The following is a 19800-nucleotide window of genomic DNA, read 5'->3' as shown; positions in this document are numbered from 1 at the left end:
TGAGCCTAGGAGTTTGAGACCAGCCTGGGCAACATAGTGAGACCCCATCTCGGCAAACTTTTTTGTTTTTTTCTTAATTAGCCAGGCATGGTGGCACGTGCCTGAGTCCCAGGTACTCAGGAGGCAGAGATGGGATCATTTGGGCCCAGGAAATCAAGGCTGCAGTGAGCCGTGATCATGCCACTGCACTTCAGCCTAGGCAATAGAGCAAAACCCTGTCTCAAAAAAAAAAAAAGGTAAAATGTATGATTTCAAGTAGAAAAACGATTGCAGAGCTATGAGGAAACTAAGGCAAGTACAAAGGTTGAAATATATTTTAAAATTATTTGGGGGAAAATACATACAAGCACAGAAAAAAGGATGAAAGGAAATAATACCCTCAATTTTAAACTGTATATTATTTCTAGGTAGTGGGATTATTGGGGAGTTTCATTTCCTTCATAAATTATATCTTCAAAAATTGTTTTGCAATTGATACGAATTACAAATAATTGTTTTACACCAAATAATTTTACAATTATACTCCCACCCACTGAATGGGTTCCGTTTGTTACATAGATTCATCATCAGTCCATGTAGTGAAGATTTTGTAGTTTTGCCATTGTAGTGGACTGTCAAAACACTACATAGACTATGGGACAATTTTTTGAAATGCCAAACGCGAACGGAACTACGCCGTGTTGTTCAACGACACGTTTTCATGTGGTAATAAAACTTAGAAAATGAGTGTGGGTGAATGATTTACATAAATTTAGGATAATTTTCTTATATCCCTGAATGGGGAAGGGTGGGGGACCGGGTGAGGATCAGATGGAAAGGCCTGCCTGAGAAGATTCAGTGAATGTCGGTAAAGCTCTACTTCATAAATTAGGTGGTATGTTCATCATGTTTCATAATTTACATATTATTCTGCAATTTTTTCTTTTTTTTTTTTGACACGGAGTCTCACTTTGTCACCCAGGCTGGCAATGGTGCGGTCTTGCTCACTGCAAGCTAAGCCTCCTGGGTTCAAGCGATTCTCCTGCCTCAGCTTCCCAAGTAGCTGGGATTACAGGCGCCCTCCACCACGTCCCCACGTCCGGCTAATTTTTGTATTTTTAGTAGAGACGGGTTTCACCATGTTGGCCAGGCTGGTCTCGAACTCCTAGCCTCAAGTGATCCGTTCGCCTCGGCCTCCCAAAATGCTGGGATTACAGGTGTGAGCCACTGCGCCCAGCCGCAATTTTCGATCATAAACATTTACAACTTAAAAACTGGAAGACACCAGGCCTCAAGTGTACTCGCAGCCCGCCCTGGCGGCCAAAGCACCCTGGCGATTTGGGCGCGCAATCGCATCGTGGGGGCGGAGCCTCACCATCCAGTTCACGCCTGCGCTCTGCGTCCAGCCAATCAGCGACGTGTCCGGATGAGGCGAGACGCGCTTTTTTCCTGTGCGAATCCGAGCTTGCCTCAGAAGCGCCGCGGAGAAGGGGCCACCTGAGGTGAAGCGCGTGTGGGGAGGAGTTGTGGAGGACGCCTGTCGACGACCGGTAACTGGGCCTCGGCCATTGCGGTTTGTTTCAGGTGTGAGCAGGGGATGCGTTTATCTTAGGTGTCCAGGCCAGAGGCTGCCCTTGACCAGTGAGGTAAATCTTACCTCCTGGTGTTGCCTGGGGCCTCTGACGAGCAAACGGAGGCCGCGAACCTCACTGGGGAGAGGGGCGGGCGGGTGGAAAGCCGGCGGGCTGGGCTGGGGCTGGGCCGCATCGCTACACCCTGGGACCCCTGACAGCAGGGACGCGGCGGGGCCGGGCAGGGCCCTACCTCGCTCGGCGCGTGTCTCCCTCCTGCCCGCTCCACACCGAGGGCGCCTTTCGTGGTTCCTTGATATTATTTGTTGTCGAAATCTTTTGCCGACGTTCACTTTCCGAGACCTAAATTGCGGGACGTTTTTATTGTGTATTTGTCTTGATTATTATGAGCTTATTTCTGGCATCCTCATGACGTGTCCCGCCAGCAACTATCATTTCCCAGTGTGACTGAGCGGCCTGCTAGAGTTGCCCAGATTTAGCCAGAATCTGGCAGAGGCGCCTCCAAAATTCTCATCTCCCAGGTCTCAGGGGCCGCCTCTCCAGCACAGCGCGCTTGGCGTCGGGGTGGACGCTGCCATTCCTTCATCGATTGATTGAGACGGAGTCTCGCTCTGTCACCCAGGCTGGAGTGCAGTGGGGCGATCTCGGCTCACTGCAACCTTCGCCTCCCGGGTTGAAGCGATTCTCCTGCCTCAGCCTCCCGAGTAGCTGGGATTACGGGCACCTGCCACCAAGCCCGGCTAATTTTGTATTTTTAGTACAGATGGGTTTTCACCATGTTGGCCAGGCTGGTCTCGAACTCCTGACCTCAAGTGATCCGCCCACCTTGGCCTCCCAAAGTGATGGGATTACATGCATGAGCCACTGCGCCCGGCCTTTTTGTTTTTTGTTTTTTTTTTTTTTAGACCAAGTTTCACTCGTCACCCAGGCTGGAGTGCAGTGGCGCGATCTAGGCTCGCTGTAACCTCTGTCTGCCGGGTTCAAGCGATTCTCCCGCCTCGGCCTCCTGAGCAGCTGGGACTACAGGCATGCGCCACCATGCCTGGTTAATTTTGTATTTTTTTTTTTTTTTTCAGTAGAGACGGGGTTTCACCATGTTGGCCAGGCTGGTCTTGAACTCCTGACCTCAGGTGATCTGCCTGCCTCAACCTTCCAAAGTGCTGGGATTTCAGGCGTGAACTACCGTGCTTGGCCTATTTAGTTTTTAACAAATGTCATTATCTTCTTAACTTTTGGCCCCCCAAATAAATGAGGAAACTGTTAAAATTGTATTCAAGAATCCTTGTTCGATATCTCCTTTGATATTTAAACGTTTACCAGTGTATTAAAATGATGCCTTTGGATTCAGAAGGTTCAAGAAATTTGTTTTTTAAAGTCAGGAAGCATCTAAATATGGTGTCCTCCGGAAAAAAGTATTCCAGGAAATCTGGGAAGCCGTCCATGGAAGATCAGTTTACGAGAGCCTATGACTTTGAGACTGAAGATAAGAAAGATCTGAGTGGTTCAGAGGAAGATGTTATTGAAGGTGCAGTACATCTCATGTTGGGCAGTGATGTCCTTCAGTTAATTTGTTTTGAACCCATTAAAGACTATGGTACAACTTAGTTTGTCAAGGATTTTCAGGTATAGTCTTTTCATCCCCCGGTATTTGTGGTTTCAGAACCTGCTGACACGGATGGCCAGCTGTGCTTTCTGTCTCTCATTTGATCCTTATATTGCAGTATCGGAGTTACAGAAGCTTATTCGGCAACTCTTGCTTTTACAGTTATTTCCAAAATATCTGATACATAGTATGTGGCTTACTGTGACATTAACCCAGGCAGACTTGAAAAATTATTCCTATAAAATGGTCCTGAATCCTGATTTAATTTCATCTAACCTGCAGATAATACTGCGTTTGTATGCCTGCTTTGAAACTGTATGTTGGCAAAAAGCCTAAAAATCCCCAAATGAAGATGTTTCATTAAAATTTACCAAAATAGCCTACTCAGTTTCAAAAGTTTTTTTTTGTCTTTTTTTAATTGTCAACACAGGGAAGACTGCAGTCATTGAGAAACGCAGGAAGAAAAGGTCTTCTGCAGGAGTAGTTGAAGATATGGGGTAACGTTCAAAATAATTTTTGTTTCTTAGATAAAGCACTTCAAGAAAAGTTGCCAACAAATAATATATGTACAATACTTGGCATCTGGTATTTCTTCTAAAACAAACATGGTATTTTGTGGATCTTCAAAAGTGTTTAAAATGTAATTTCTTTCCAGGGGTGAAGTACAGAATATGCTGGAAGGAGTTGGAGGTATGTTTTAGGAGATACTTGTATTTAAAGAAAATTGTTTTAAGCCATATAATTGTATAATAGCAAATGTTAATAATGGACTATAAGACTGTTATTTAATGCTTTGTTCTCACATAGAAGATTCTGTGTAAGTCTTTGTGATTGAGCATCATAGATTTTCATAGTTAATCTTTTCCATGATATTAAGAGTGAGGTGCTTTTATTTTATACATATGTGTATTTAATGGAAATGGAATTTTAGAAGAAAAATAGAAAAAGTCTTTACCCTTCTTTGTATTCACAGACTAAGTGATACACACATACGCATACATACATATATTTGTATATAAGTTTTTCATTTTTTCAGTTTAGTTATTTTCTGACTTTTCCTGTGTTCTTTTCTTTAGGGAGGACAGTGTAAATTAAGCCTCTAAAATAACTCTTTTTACAGTAATAAACTATGTAGTTGATACTAAAGACAGTTTTGCTAGTGAGAGTTTTATAATTAGGTTCAAAAATTCTCAAGTTTTAAATAATATATGAAGTATCAGTAATACGAGCTTTGTTAGGGATTAGTTATCTTAAAAAAAAGTTAATATTTAGCTCCTCTAAATGGATTATTCACACATTCAAATCTTTTTTGAAAGCTTTGCCCTGTCCAGTGGTGAAAAATTGCTTGTTTTATAAATTTATTATAGATAATATTGAAAGTATAAAATATTTATGTAATAGTGCAGCTCCAGCATGATTACTGAAAGATGCCTATTTACAATAGAGCCATAAGATAAAGGCTTATGTTTAGCAAAGCATTCTTTGAAGTAGTAAACATTTTATGAAATGCAGTTCTTATGGGTAAAAATGCCCAATAAAGAGCTCCACAAAAGCATTTAAAACTGATCTTACTCACCTATTTCTCATTGAAAAATAAAGTGATCTTGAATTAATTTATCTAGAAATTTACTTTAAGATTTTTTCTGTCCTTGGTCTTTGTCTCTTTTAGTAAAAAATGTATTTAAAAGTATCACTGATGGCCAGGCACAGGGGCTCACACCTATAATTCCAGCACTTTGGAAGGCCAAGGCAGGAGGATTGCTTGAGGCCAGGAATTCGAGACCAGCTTGGTCAACATAGTGAGACCCCCATGTCTTTTAAAAAAAAAAAAAATACATATGTGTATATATATAAAATTGATTATATTTAAAATAGTTTTCTTCTTTAACTATTTTTATCCTTTTTGGATTCTATATTTTAACAGAGTACTTTTACATATTTTCTATAATGAGTTCTAACAATAATTCATTGACATGTGTCCTTTTAATTGGGGCGTATTTTATACATTTAGAAAAATTTAGCCTTAAAAAATTTTTTTTTTTTATTTTTGAGACGGAGTCTCACTCTGTCCCCAGGCTGGAGTGCAGTGGTGCAATCTCAGCTCACTGCAACCTTTGCCTCCTAGGTTCAAGCGATTCTCCTGCCTCAGCCTGCGGAGTAGTTGTGACTACAGGCGTGCACCACCATGCCCAGCTAATTTTTGTATTTTTAGTAGAGACAGGATTTCACCATGTTGGCCAGGATAGTCTCGATCTTTTGACCTCGTGATCTGCTCGCCTCAGACTCCCAAAGTGCTGGGATTAACAGGTGTGGGCCACTGCACCTGGCCTAAATTTAGTCTTTATTAACAGTGTTTTCTCATGGGGAAATTTGAAGTCTGTCCTTTACACATTGTTTTGTTTATTAACTCTTTTTTATTGTTCCTAAGTTAAAAAATTATCTCCAGTTAGGAAAATCAGAATTTGGGTGCTAGTAACAGAAAGTTTTCTTAGAAAAAAAAGTAAGCAAATAATTCTGCATTTTGAAATTATGCATATTTCTAAATTTATGTTTAAATGTCTTTCCAATATTGCTGAACCAACCTTACCCATATTTACTTGAATATGTGGGAACAAAATACTTTTTTCAACATTAAATTTTAATGAATTATTATTTTCAATCTAGTTGACATTAACAAGGCTCTTCTTGCCAAGAGAAAGAGACTAGAAATGTATACAAAGGCTTCTCTCAAAACTAGTAACCAGAAAATCGAACATGTTTGGAAAACACAACAAGATCAAAGGTAAGGTGGTTGTTTCTTTAGAGCCACATTTCTTAGTATTTCCTGGTGTAAATTACTTATGAAAAATACTATTCTAGGCTGGGCATGGTGGCTTATGCCGGTAATCCCAGCACTTTGGGAGGCCAAGGTGGGCAGATCACTGGAGGTCAGGAGTTACGAGACCAGCCTGGCCAACATAGTGAAACCTCATCTCTACTAAAAATACAAAAGTTAACCAGGCGTGCTTGCTTGAACCCAGAAGGCAGAGGTTACAGTGAGCCAAGATCGTGACACTGCACTGTAGCCTGGGCAACAGAGTGAGACTCTGTCAAAAAAAAAAAAGAAAAGAAAAATACTATTCTAGTTACTGGGGTTTCTAGTGAAAATGTATTTGGCTTGATTTTTCTCTAAGTGTGATAGTCCTGTAGCCCTATAACCTCACTCCTTCATAGAATTGACATTATTTCCTAAAAAAATGAATAAAGATACCTTTTTTCCTTTTAGGTAACAAGTGAGGTTATAAAAGTAATTTCTTTTTTGGTTGTTGTTTTATGAGATGGGGGTCTCATTATGTTGCCCAGGCTGGTCTTGAACTCCTAGGCTCAAGCGATCCTCACACCCTAGCCTGCCAAAGTGCTGGGATTATAGGCCTGAGCCACCATGCCTAGCCTAAAAGTAATTTATATTCATTCTAGAAATACACTAGTTGAATAAAAGATTTAAAACCGTTAGTCTTATGATGGTGAATTATGTTCAACAATGTAGAAAAACACCAATCTTATATATAATTTGTATGTTTTAGCTGACTTAACTCTTCTTTTGCATAAAATCTTTGTTAAGCCAAAATGAAAAAAATTAAGTGAACTATTTCTATTTAGAAATCTTATAGGATAAATACAATCACCTTATTTAATCTATTTATTATATCGGAACCTATATTCAATAGAAAAAAATGAAAAACTGCTTAGAGATAAGATGAATTTCTTTTTGAAAATTTATATATATAATAAAACGTCCTTAGTTTTCAAGAGCAAAAGCTTGTGACAGGGCTTTTCTTCTATTAGTTTGTTAGAAAAAAAAAATACTTCTAGAATCAGTGTAAATCATAATTTTACTTTTTGGTTTCCCATCAGAAGACTTAAGCTGCAGGTATTTCCTTTTCTTATATAGTATAAATATGTCGCCTTAGTTTTGTTTTAAATTCTTTTTATATTGGTATGAAATATGACAAGAATTCATCATTATGTTTTACAGGCAGAAGCTTAACCAAGAATATTCTCAGCAGTTTCTGACTTTGTTTCAGCAGTGGGATTTAGATATGCAGAAAGCTGAGGAACAAGAAGAAAAAATACTTGTTGGTATCATGATTAGGTTTATAATTAATCTGTTATAACTAAGTCTCAAGTAGGAATGGAGAACCTAGCCTTTTCGTGTGACCAATGGAACTGAGCCAGGTTTCATTAACCATTGCTGGCCATGTGTTTTAGTCCTGGTGAACTGTAAACCACAGACATATAGGCACTTACCATACTCATAAAAGGCATTGGTCTTTGCTTTTTATATTGTTTGGGATTCTTGCATTTCCAAGTGACAGAAATTTGTCAAAGTGCAAAAGAAGGATTATTGGTTTATATAAAAGAAGTTGGGGCAGTTTAGCTTCAGGCATAGCCAGATAGGAACAGGGAAGGGGGTTGCTCATGTAGTGTCTTCTGGGTTCTGTCATCATTTCTCAGTAAGGTGTCTCAATGTAGTAGCAAGATAGTTTTTACAGTCCTAGGCTTATTAGAAATTTAGTAACGCCAGTGGACTGAGAAAATCTTTCTCAATAGCTCTGGCAAAAAATTCCTCTGGGAAAATATGACTGATGTAGTTTGGATCATTTGCCCATTCTTGAACCAATCATTGTATAGTTAGCCCTCTGTACGTAAGGGCTCCACATCTGTCTTCAACCAATCGTGGACGAAAAATATTTGGAAGAGGCTGGGCGCAGTGATTCATGCCTGTAATTCCAGGATTTTGGGAGGCCAAGGTGGGTGGATCACCTGAGTTCAGAAGTTTGACACCAGCCTGACCAATATGGTGAAAACCCATCTCTACTCAAAATACAAAAATTAGCCAGGCTGTGGTGGCGCGTGCCTATAATCCAAGTTACTCAGGAGGCTGAGGCGGGAGAATCACTTGAACCTAGGAGGCGGAGGTTGCAGTGAGCCAAGATCGTGCCACTGCATGCCAGCCTGGGTGACAGAGGGAGACCCTTTCTTAAAAAAAAAGGAAGAAAACAAAAAAAGGTACAAATTAGAAAAATAATCCAGTGTTACAACTATATAGCATTTACATTGTGTTAGGCGTTATAAGAGATCTAGAAATGATTTAAAGTATGTGGAAGGATGTGCATTGGTTATATGCAAATATGATGCCATTTTGTATCAGGAACTCGAGCATCTGCACATTTTGGTCTCCTGAAGGGTTGGGTGTCCTGAAACTGGTCCCCCAGGATACCTAGGGATGTCTGTAGTCAGAACATTGTTGACTTTTAATGGCCAGACTTGTGTTAACCTGCAAGTGAGGATATTGGGGGTAGGGATGACAGTGTAAAATAGATAGGATGGATTTGTGGTGCTGATAGATTATTGAGCTGTAGTACTAAAGAGAGTAAGTTAGAATTGCAAAGAAGTAGTGGATAAATACTAGGATATATAGAGGGACATTATGTGTAATGGTTAGAGCCTGGATGCCAGCAACAATACTGTTTGGGATCAAATTCTTGTTTGAGCAATTGTAGCTGTGAAACCATGGACAGATTATGCCTCAGTTTACTCATCTATGAAAGGGGAATGAGTATCTATCTCTCAGTTTACCATTATTAATACTGTGTAGTGGTTAGTTATTGGTAATGACAAAATCTAGGGTGGGAGTATGTAAGTCAATGGCTAAAGTAGGGTGGAGGCCAAAATCATTGAGAAACAGGTGACGGAATGGAAAACCATTATTATTGGAAGGATCATCTGTGTGGACATAGAAATCACCAAGGATTAAGACATCTTGATTATTGTTAAAATTTCCCATTCAGCAACTGGTAGGATTAATGTATTGTTACATATTAGTGGTGAACGTGGTCATAATAGTTGTTAAAACTAAATTTTAAAAGCATTGATTTTTAACACATTCTTTTAATGTAGAATTATTTTTTCTAAATTTAAAATTTTACCCAAATTGTTAATTAAGTTTTTTTCTATTTGTAGAATATGTTTCGACAGCAACAAAAGATTCTTCAACAATCTAGAATTGTTCAGAGCCAGAGACTGAAAGCAATTAGACAGTTATATGAGCAGTTCATAAAGGTTTGTTGTATGTGGTAACACAATACATTGTTATAAAACATTATTTATGGAAGTAGAAGATAATTATTTTCTTTCTAAGTTTATGGGAACAAAACATTTTAGACTTTAACTACTTTTCCATTTTGAATTCATTGTTTCTGATTTAAGTGATAAATGTATTTTTACTTGAGGATTCAAATGGTTTTGTTGGGATTATTCAAGCCAGAATATGGTAAATTGGGAATTTTACTTAGAAATGTACTTATCATGCATAAAATCCATACTTTAATAACACTTTAGTCATAGTTCTCTGTTTAACTGAAAATAGAGTCTATAGTAATCATTTTTAGGTTGTATTTTACTTGTTTTTGTTTTCCCAGTGTTTGTTAAATAGAAGTACCCAAATTATTGAATTCTCTTGTTTTCCAATGTATAATAGAAGTATTTTATGGCACATTTGCTTTTAGAATGATTACAGTGACCACAAATGAATCCAACATAAAATAATAGATATAATAGACATCTGAGGATTAAAAGTCTGTGGATTGATAATTATCTGCTGACACATACATATTAGCAAATTGTGCCCGTACCCCTCTTGTTCAGGCAGAAATATACCTTTTAGTAACTCTTCATAGAAGCTCAATGGAATCTTGCATATGCTTTTTTTCAGTGGTGGTTCCTTTAGATACTCTTGTGCAAATACATATTAAAATAACATTAAAGGAATTGGGATGCTCTGAGTAAACTAGTAAATTTGTTTTAAAATAAATATTTCAGAATAACTTAAAAATAATATATATGGCCAAGCATAGTGGCTCACACTTTGGGAGGCCAAGGCAGGAGATCACTTGAGCCCAGGAATTCAAGACCAGCCTGAGCAACATGACAAAACCCCCTCTCTATAAGAACAAACAAACAAAAATAGCTGGGCATGGTGGCACTCACCTGTAGTCCCAGCTACTGGGGAGGCTGAGGTGGGAGGATCACTTGAGCCCTTGAGGCAAAGGTTGCAGTGAGCTGAAATCATACTACCATACTCCAGCCTGGGCAAAAGAGCAAGACCCTGCCTCAAAAAAAAAAAAAAAAAATTATAACACGCACACACACACACATTATTTTAAAAAGTATTTCCAAGTGGAAAACTTGTTGTTCTAATGCTCCGAGAACCATTTGGTAATTTGTGTGAAGGTTTGATAAAGTACTAGATGAAGATTTCTTCCAAATGTTATCACTAAATGTTACTGTGTAGGATAGGAACTATAGTATAACCTTTGATTCCTCCGTCTCCTTTCTCTGTCACATCCAGTTATTACTAACTCTGTAATTTTTACTTCTGCAGTGGTTCTTTCTTTTAATGCCCACTGCTACTACCCTAGTTTAGGACCTCATTATTATTTGCTTGTACCATTAAAATTCTTAACTGATTTCTCTGTTCTCCAATCTGTCCTTCCTAGATCTGTCATATTATCTTTTAAAAATATATCTCTTCCCTCTTGAAAAACTGTCAGTAGCCTCCCATTCTAAATTCTTAGGTATTCAAGATTCCTTTACGACATGACCCTCTTTGTAAGCTTCATTTACTACATTTGTCCATTACCCCACCCCTCCACATAACTGCTTTCTCTCAACTCACTATGTACTTCCATGCTTCGCTTATGCCCTTCCCCTAGAATATTTTTTACTCCTTTTTATCTATTGAAATCTTAGTGTTTTGCCCACTAAATTGGAATTAATCCCCATTTTCCACTATATCGCCATAGCAAGTTGTGCTTCCATTCCTATTACAACATTTTTGTTTTGTTTCTACATGTTTCTCTCATTGCCATGAGCAAGCAATCATGTATTATTATTTTTTAATTTCTCCACAGTGCTTAATACAGCACCTTTTACATAGTAGGCACTAGATTAACTATTTGTTGAATGAATAATAAAGATGTAAGACATAATTTTTATTTTTCATAACATGAAAGAGTTTGTACTATAGATTATTTTATTCCCTCTAGTGAATTCATGGCACACTATTAGTCATAAGTAGATTATTACTTGATATTTGGAAAGCTTAATAGAAATGGTGTTTACTGATATGGGACTTCCAGTCTTTTTTATCTTGACCTTAACAGTTCAGGAAACCAATTTTGGGTAAAGTATACTACATTGTACTTCCTATAACATTTTATTCATGTCTGATTTTTTTTCTTTTATAGTAGGTATTTTGGTATTCATGTATTACTTAGAATATTTTTATTTCAAATAAATAATGAGCATTTGAATATTTAAAAATTACTACTTTTGAAAATTAATTGTACAAGTTTAGAACCTGAGATGAAAAGTGGTGCTTTGTAACTTAACTAGTTTTTTGTGTTCTTAGAGTATGGAAGAGTTGGAGAAGAATCATGATAATCTACTTACTGGTGCACAAAATGAATTTAAAAAAGAAATGGCTATGTTGCAAAAAAAAATTATGATGGAAACTGTAAGTGATCATACTGAAATTGAAAAAAATAAGGATTAATATAAGCAATGAAATATTTTATTTGCTGAAATAGGTATAACACTTAACTAAAAATTAAACAAATGTTTAATATCTCCTTCCATGAAACAGCAGCAGCAAGAGATAGCAAGTGTTCGGAAGTCTCTTCAATCCATGTTATTCTGATGACTCTTTGAAGAAAGAACTTGAACCTAAGTAATATGATACAATTATAATGTTAGCTAAGAAGCATATTGTAAGTCTTTAGAATAGTTTAATTGTAACATCTTTAATCATAAACCTGTTTCATTGTAAGACCTCCCTTTCTGTTAAGTCAAATCTAAATAGTTATATGAGTTAGCAACTATTCCTAAAGAATATGTATTAAGCTTTCAGCTCTTTAGTAATGATAGGGAATTTTTCTCTCTAACACTGTCAATTAAATAAAGACGATTTAAGTTTAGGTTTGGCTTCATTGTATGTGTATCAATCCCAAAAGGTAGAAACTGCAGGTTATATTCTTTAAGGAAAAAACAGAATACAAAATCTATTTTACATGTACATCCTTTTCTATAATACTTAAGTTATACAACCAATTCTAATGACAATAAGATGCATTTAAATTTGTGTTCTGGAATAAATTGTTAAAATCATTAACCTCTGAGCATTAAATCACTAGCAATAGAACAATATATAAATATCAGTTTTAATACATGGGTTTGTGAATATGTCATTGCCACAAAGACATTAAAATGTCACTTAATTGGGCTTGGTCTGCAATTAAAAGCACATCATTAACACTCCTAATTACTTATGGTTTACATATATCACATCTGTGTTTATTTATTTTTTGAGATGGAGTTTCACTCTGTCACCCTGGCTGGAGTGTGGTGGTGCAATCTCAGCTCACGGCAACCTCTGCCTCCCAGGTTCAAGCAATTCTGCCTCAGCTTCCCAAGGGACTACAGCCACTTGCCACCACGCCCAGCTTATTTTTGTATTTTTAGTAGAGACGGGGTTTTGCCATGTTGGCCAGGCTGGTCTCGAACTCCTGACTTCAAATGATCTGGCCGCCTCAACCTCCCAAAGTTTTGGGATTACAGGTGTGAGCCACCATGCCTGGCCTCCTGCTTTTCCATGTTTTAACTTCTAATTTTTGCCTCTATAACTCACCCTTATCTTAGTTATAAGGTTTTACAAGTTTTAAAAAAACAGCTGCCTACAGATAAACTTTTTCTAATTGTGACAACCTACTTGTACAGGAAGAAACTAGTCTTCCACCATTAATGAATATTTGACATTACTTCCTAAATTTTTGAACTTTGTAAAGGATTTTCCTTTTAAGTCAACATATATATTGGAATATAAATTGTAAATACTATTCATCCTCGTAAGAAAGTCCTTATTTGGGAAGTTTTACCAATAGTTAGAGGCAAAATAAGTACTGTAGTGTTTGCTGTGTACTTAATTCCCGTATGTTTTTTTGCTTTTAAGGAATATCATCTTTTACTGTTTTCGTCAATATACCTTTTTCTTGCCTAAAACAGATGTAGTACATAAATTACTCCTTTATTTTTTGATTACTTCATCATATGGCATACGGTCTACTGAACGATTACATAAAATTAAAAATAGGGTCAGATGGGAATCTGAAGATTTGGATCCCCAGAGACCTTTGTGATAGTTCTAGTACTATTCACAATGAGTAATCCAAATACATTTAAATTAGAGGGGAAAGATAAGAATCAGTACCTAATGTACTTAGTGGTTGAATAACTTTTACTTATTTTGTCCCTTATCACCTCAAATGAGTCAGTGTATACTTGAAGTAACTTTTATATTCTAAAAGGAAGATTTTTTTTACCATGTTTTTCTGAGTTACTAATTTTCTTACATGTCAACTGACTTTTAGCTACTATTTCATTTTTCATGAAAGGGAATATTTAACATCCACTTTTCGGTGACAGTGAAATTTTAACTTAAAGTATCAAGGAACAAGGTACCTTCAGGGTAAAGATTCGTATGTTTTTCTAACTGGTACAACAAATTCCTTTTATTAAATATACATTTTATTAAAAAAATTCCTGTAGCCCTTTTAAATTCTAGTATACTAAAAGCAAGTATTTTCTTTTATGACATACTAATTAACATGCCTCTTTTGAAAAATGATTAGTATAAAACATTTCTTAGAACATCACTTGACTTGTAATTATAATATTGTAATTACAGTATTATAAGCCATGCACTTAAGCAGTATTGAACTCACTTTTCAGTTTTTGGCAATCAAAGTAAGCACCCTCAAGATGGCTAAAATCCTTTATGTTCTGGATATTTATGTAATCCTTTGGTGGTGAAAACCCTGTGTCTGATACGTCTCAGAGACAAACTGCTACTTAGAATTACAGGGGTTCACTTTGTTGGCCTCAGGATTGACATTTCTTTCTTTAGTCTTGTTTCTAATTAATATATAGACTATTCAGAGAACATCTGTGATAAAAAATGATAATACACACAATGGGGGCGTCATAACTGAAATAGACACAACGAAATCTACAGGGTTTATGTTTTATATTCAAATATAACCTTATTTATGGTATACTAGCCTCCTGCACAGGGGGATTTCCTTCACTCATAGATTCCCCTAACTTCATCTCCTCTTTTCCTTGGGCTATTAGTCAGTCAATATGCTTGTGAACCTGTTCAGGTGCTTGAAGACATGTAGTCTTGAATATATTTAGATGAAGGTGTCTTGAAATTTGCAGGCACAAAGCACTAAAGTATATCACCATATCAAATGAAGAAATCACCTTTAGAAGCAAAAAAGAAAATATAAAATGAATTATGAGGGATCTTTTCTCAGGTAGCACTATTCTGTTTCTCCCCCAAATATCAAACCTTAACCTAAAATTCTTCACCAAAAATACTTTTTTTTTTTTTTTGAGATGGAGTCTCACTCTGTCACCCAGGCTGGAGTGCAGTGGCGTGATCTCGGCTCACTGCAACCTCCACCTCCCAGGTCCAAGCAATTCTCCTGCCTCAGCCTCCCAAGTAGCTGGGATTACAGGCGCCCACCACCATGCTCAGCTAATTTTGTGTATTTTTAGTAGAGATGGGGTTTCACCATGTTGGCCAGGCTGGTCTCGAACTCCTGACCTCAGGTGATCCACCCGCCTCGGCCTCCCAAAGTGCTGGGATTACAGGTGTGAGCCACCATGCCCGGCAAATACTACATTTTAAAGCACTTTAATACATTTCAAATTTGGACCTCACTGTAGTCCTCTGGAAAATGCAGGTTATTTCACAGTTATAGACACTGAGGCTCAGAGGTAAAAAACGACTAAAATACAGAAGCTAGAAAGTAACAGAACCCAAGTCTCCTGATTCCACATTGTTTCAACTTCCTGCTATGCCATGAAGCAGCAAATGAACTAATTCCATCATACACATTTCTATTTCTTTGAGGTTAGTTGTAAGAAGGTAAAAGGTCTAAAAAAGATACCATACTTGAGGCATATACAAAATTATGTTTACAAATTTAAAGATGGCCTCTATTTAGAAATTTTGCCCAGAGTCTACAGTCAAATGCTTCTCTTCAGAAAATGAAACCCAGGAGAAAAAGGAGCCTTATAGCTCTGCCCTTGGAGAGGGAATTCTCACCCATGAGGGGGAAATCTCTACCATTTACGTTAAAAGCGTACTTGAAAAGCACCATGTTTACCTCCACATTGTGGGTGTGGCTTTTTTGTTTTTGTCATCCACATAGTGTTTTAAATAAAAACTGAATTTGACTTCCTCAGTTTACCAGTCTCCATCACAAGTATAAACCAAGCCAATTACTTGTTACAAAAGATGATTGATTTTTTTAACACCTGATATTTTAATTCAACAATTCCACTTGGTAATACATACCTAAGTTCACTGAAAGAAAACTTACATTGAGTTTTCAGATATTTTGATTAATTACCCCCTATTTTTTAAACTGGATTGTTTTGGAGCCCTAAAAATATTTATAGTGGATACCAAATTAAAGGACATTATTCTGATTTTTAAACATTTAAAAAAAAATTTTGTCTGAAAACACTCATTGTCCACCTCAAAGAATTAAGTCCATCTCATTGCCACCATAGGAAGAATGGAAGACTTCTGAATGGACTATGAATGAATATTACGTTATTAACTTACTCCAGAAAAAGCATACTACACAACCTAGTAAAGGATCATCAGATGTATTCCTGTAATCCATGCACAGAATTGATAACAGATTTTTTAAAATATCCAAATCTAACAAATATGGTGAGATTATTTGAATTATCAAAAGATTCACTGCAGGGTTTTGGTGAGTTTTGTTTTGGTGTACTTCAGTATATTTATATATCACTATGAATTTGGTGACGACCAGTGGGGTCCAGATATAGAAATACAACAAAACTATATCTCAATAGAAAAAAAATGCAATAGTGCTCCATTTATCCAATTTTGTAATTGAAGTGTTACCAATATTGATTTTCTTTTCCTTAAATGGCTAACATGTCTCTCTCAAGCACTATATTCTGTATTTTATAATTATTTTAAATAGAAATTAATATCTGTGACATCCACATCCTTTCCTTAAGCAGGATATAATCAAAGAGAATTTAATTTAATTGATGACTGAGTCATCATTAATACAAATTATGCACTATCCTCAAGGACCATACACATATAAAGGGTTCCTTACATCTAGCATAAAATGGTCTGAGAATCCTGTACTTAGTATCACTGTCTATTCTGTTTTGTTTCTTCAATATTAGCTGACAATTCTCAATACAATAAAGTGTCCACCTTTGCTAGTACTAACCCCATCTAATTTTCCTGTTACTTGCTGTAAACTGGGAATAAAGTCCTTTGGACAGAGTAAAGTGGTTTTTGGCATCTTTGTACTGGTATTTTGGGGAAGAAAAATATAGTTATTTTTAGGTACACAGTTGTGTTTCCAAGAATCTAGGTTGTTGGAAACCTGGCCTATAGATATGTGGCCATTTCTACACACAGTATAAAATTATTCACAGCTAAGAAGTAATTTCAAATACTCAGAAACATTTATTGTATATATTGTATAGAGTAGATATTTTTTTTTTCTTTTGAGACAGAGTCTCGCTCTGTCACCCAGGCTGGAGTGCAGTGGCATGATCTCGGCTCACTGCAACCTCTGCCTCGCAGGTTCAAGTGATTGGCCTGCCTCAGCCTCCTGAGTAGCTGGGATTACAGGGACGCACCACCACACCCGGACAATTTTTTGTATTTTTTGGTACAGACAGAGTTTTACCATGTTGGCCAGGTTGGTCTCGAACTCCTGACCTCAAATGATCTGTACACCTCAGCCTCCCAAAATGCTGGGATTACAGGCATGAGCCACCATGCCCGGCCTAGACTAGATCTTGAGGCTACTGATATCTCACTGAAATAGCTCTTAAGCATGGTTAAAAAATAAATAAAGTGGAGAAAAATACTTACCATTGCTATCCATAGAACAACATATTCATCTATAAAATTATTAAAGTACTGGTCTAAAAACAAAAGACCTGGCCCCAAAAAGACAGTGTCTTGAAGATACAGTTCACTTTTGGTCATGTGAGCTATCTATAAAAAAATGAAACAAAATAATTTTACTATTAAGTTTTAAATGTGTTAGCTTTTAAGACAATTAATTACAACTTTAATTCAGTATTAAAACAGACCATTTAATCTCACATTTGATATAAGAATCCTTTTTACACCTTCTCAAATTCACGATTGGGTAGCTTATTAAAGTTTCCAATGTTAAAATTTCTTGATATCAGAAAACTGTAAATGACAACTACAGCTAAACAATTTAACTGAATATAATATAACTCCTATCACAGTTTGCTTGGAGCACAAATAGCTAATTATTATGATTTTGACACTACAAAAGAAAACCTATACATTTTATGAAATTTCCAGCTTTGTGTTAGAGGACTAAGTATATTATTTATATCATAAATCATAAAAATTTCTTACCACTAATTTTTGTGAGACTTTAGCAAAGACACATCCAAACATTAGGGTATAAAGACAAGGATGCTTTTCAAACACATCAGTTGCTGACTTTTTATAGATCATTATTGCCAGTATAATAATTAGTCCTATGTGGAGTCCAGGTGACAAGACACTGGTGCCCTAAGAGATAAAGCAGAAAATCAGTATTGTACTTTAACACTGCATTTAGTACAATGTAGACATTTTCTGACCATCTATTTTGTGCAAGACCCCTAAAGAACAGTGTGATGTAGTGTATGGCCTACAGGAGTATACAAACCTGAGTTGTGCTTTTCAAGCTTTCACAGAACCTGAGGGTGAGAGAGACATAATACAGTGCTACAGATGTCTGATTCCAGTTTGATATTTACACACATTTTAAACTGGCTAAAAATTAATGCAGTTTATTCTATGTCAACTTTTACTATGTTGAAGGCCATCCACATGTGGATTGCCAAATTAACATATTTTTGCGGAGATACTGAAATAGAGCTTATTCTGCCAATTCTACAAAACATCACTGATGAAGAAGAGTAAGAATAGTTTAGTTCTATCCAGGTTTCCTTCTTTTTTCCTATTTTCTTTTCTTTTCTTTTTTTTCTAATTTTTTTGTGTTTTTAGTAGAGACAGGGTTTCCCCATGTTGCCCAGGCCAGTCTCGAACTCGGGCTCAAGCGATCCTCCCAGCCTCAGCTTCTCAAAGTGCCGGGATTATAGGTGTGAGCCACTGCACCCAGCTTATCCTGGTTTCTTTCTACACCAACATCCCCACCTCCTGTTTTTTTTTTTTTCATTCAGACTGCAAATGTTCTTTTATGTAAAATTGTAAAATCCAGACCTTACATTTTTATCTGTGTGAATTAGTATCCTCTCGGCACTACTTATCCTAAACAAAATATTGAAATAAGTTTGGTATTGAGGTTATTAAATCTATAACCAACTTAAATGGGTTCACAAGAATAGCTTTACTCTTGTTTATTAAGTTTACATGTTTTAAGTTAGAACTTACTATAAAATTACAGTAATACTATATTATAAAATTATATATATGACACTGTATAGTAATAAATTATAAAAATCTAATAGCACTTTATATTATGGTTCTTAAATCTCATTCAAGAAAAAAAATCTGCTCCTAAAAAAGTTGGAAAAATACCAGTTTAAGAATTTGAAACCAACCACTTCCTAACTTGTGTTGAAGTCATCCATCAAATATCTAACAGTTTTTTTTATGAAAAAAAAATTTTTTTTTTTTTGAGATGGAGTCTAGCTCTGTCACCCAGGCTGGAGAGCAGTGGCATGATCTTGTCTTACTGCAACCTCCGCCTCCCATGTTCAATCAATTCTCCTGCCTCAGCCTCCCGAGTAGCTGGGATTATAGGCATCTGCCACTAAGCCCAGCTAATTTTTGTATTTTTAGTAGAGACGGGGTTTCATTGTGTTGGCCAGACTGGCCTAGAACTCCTGACCTCATTATCTGCCTGCCTCAGCCTCCCAAAGTGCTAGGATTATAAGCGTGAGCCATCGCACCCAGCCAAAAATATTCTTTAGAGTAGACAATGATCGTTACTAAATCTTGTTTTCTTCAATGGAACTTAATGTTCCAACTAATGTTCTATGTTATCATCCACAGTCAAGCAACATGTATTCCTAAGTACAGTACTATACTGAGATCAACTGACAAAACACCTCAAAAACTGACTTTTCCAAATATATCAGAACTTATATTTCTAGATGAATTGTATACTTTGCTTTTGAATTATGTATATGGTGTATTCATAAATATTGATAATTTATCAATTATGAGGATCCCTTTGAAATTGTCTTGAAAATCTATTTACGAGTCTTAAAAGAAAGAGACTTTTTTTTTTTTACTAAAAATGCTATATCTAATGCCACATCTAATGTTTAATACTCTTATTAGACCTTGCTCCAAATGACTTTAAGGATAGAAATTTTGAACTATACAACAAAAGAAATTAAAGTAAATATGCTATAGTTTAAAGCAATCCTAAAAAGGCATTCTTTTTTTTTTTT

At 36.4% G+C, this 19800-nt stretch overlaps 2 protein-coding genes across 4 annotated transcripts in view; one reads left to right on the top strand and one right to left on the bottom strand.

Annotated features, from left to right (window-relative positions):
• The first annotated feature begins 1441 nt into the window (after positions 1–1441).
• Positions 1442–12191, top strand: SYCP3 (synaptonemal complex protein 3). 3 transcript variants are annotated; one of them, XM_011934916.1, is made up of 9 exons: positions 1442–1563; positions 2951–3096; positions 3605–3671; positions 3830–3864; positions 5839–5956; positions 7190–7289; positions 9178–9276; positions 11627–11731; positions 11861–12191. In XM_011934916.1, the coding sequence occupies exons 2-9, from the start codon at positions 2964–2966 to the stop codon at positions 11912–11914; spliced, it is 711 nt and encodes a 236-aa protein (XP_011790306.1). In that variant the 5' UTR covers positions 1442–1563; positions 2951–2963; the 3' UTR covers positions 11915–12191. The 3 variants fall into 3 exon arrangements, with proteins under 3 accessions (XP_011790306.1, XP_011790314.1, XP_011790297.1); XM_011934924.1 differs by having other exon boundaries at positions 1448–1552; XM_011934907.1 differs by having other exon boundaries at positions 1448–1563; positions 2947–3096.
• Positions 11761–19800, bottom strand: part of CHPT1 (choline phosphotransferase 1) — a 29906-nt gene continuing 21866 nt past the window's right edge. Inside the window, exons 5-8 of the mRNA XM_011936944.1 lie at positions 17747–17905; positions 17222–17347; positions 14332–14535; positions 11761–11940 (exon numbers count right to left, since the gene is read on the bottom strand). Coding sequence (XP_011792334.1) covers positions 14404–14535; positions 17222–17347; positions 17747–17905 — 417 coding nt within the window. The 3' untranslated portion in view covers positions 11761–11940; positions 14332–14403. The remainder of the gene's footprint in view (positions 11941–14331; positions 14536–17221; positions 17348–17746; positions 17906–19800) is intronic.

This window comes from Colobus angolensis, unplaced genomic scaffold (genome assembly GCF_000951035.1).
Source record: "Colobus angolensis palliatus isolate OR3802 unplaced genomic scaffold, Cang.pa_1.0 Scaffold10, whole genome shotgun sequence".
Lineage (NCBI taxonomy): Eukaryota > Metazoa > Chordata > Mammalia > Primates > Cercopithecidae > Colobus > Colobus angolensis.
This window is presented reverse-complemented; position numbering and strand designations above follow the sequence as displayed.

What these genes read in the sequence shown, in the direction of transcription:
- SYCP3 (XM_011934916.1), top strand. Translation starts at nt 2,964, where the DNA reads ATGGTGTCCTCCGGAAAAAAGTATTCCAGGAAATCTGGGAAGCCGTCC. An exon ending in GGAGTAGTTGAAGATATGGG is followed by an intron (nt 3,672 to 3,829) that starts GTAACGTTCAAA and finishes ATTTCTTTCCAG; the next exon opens with GGGTGAAGTACAGAATATGC. An exon ending in AAAACACAACAAGATCAAAG is followed by an intron (nt 5,957 to 7,189) that starts GTAAGGTGGTTG and finishes TATGTTTTACAG; the next exon opens with GCAGAAGCTTAACCAAGAAT.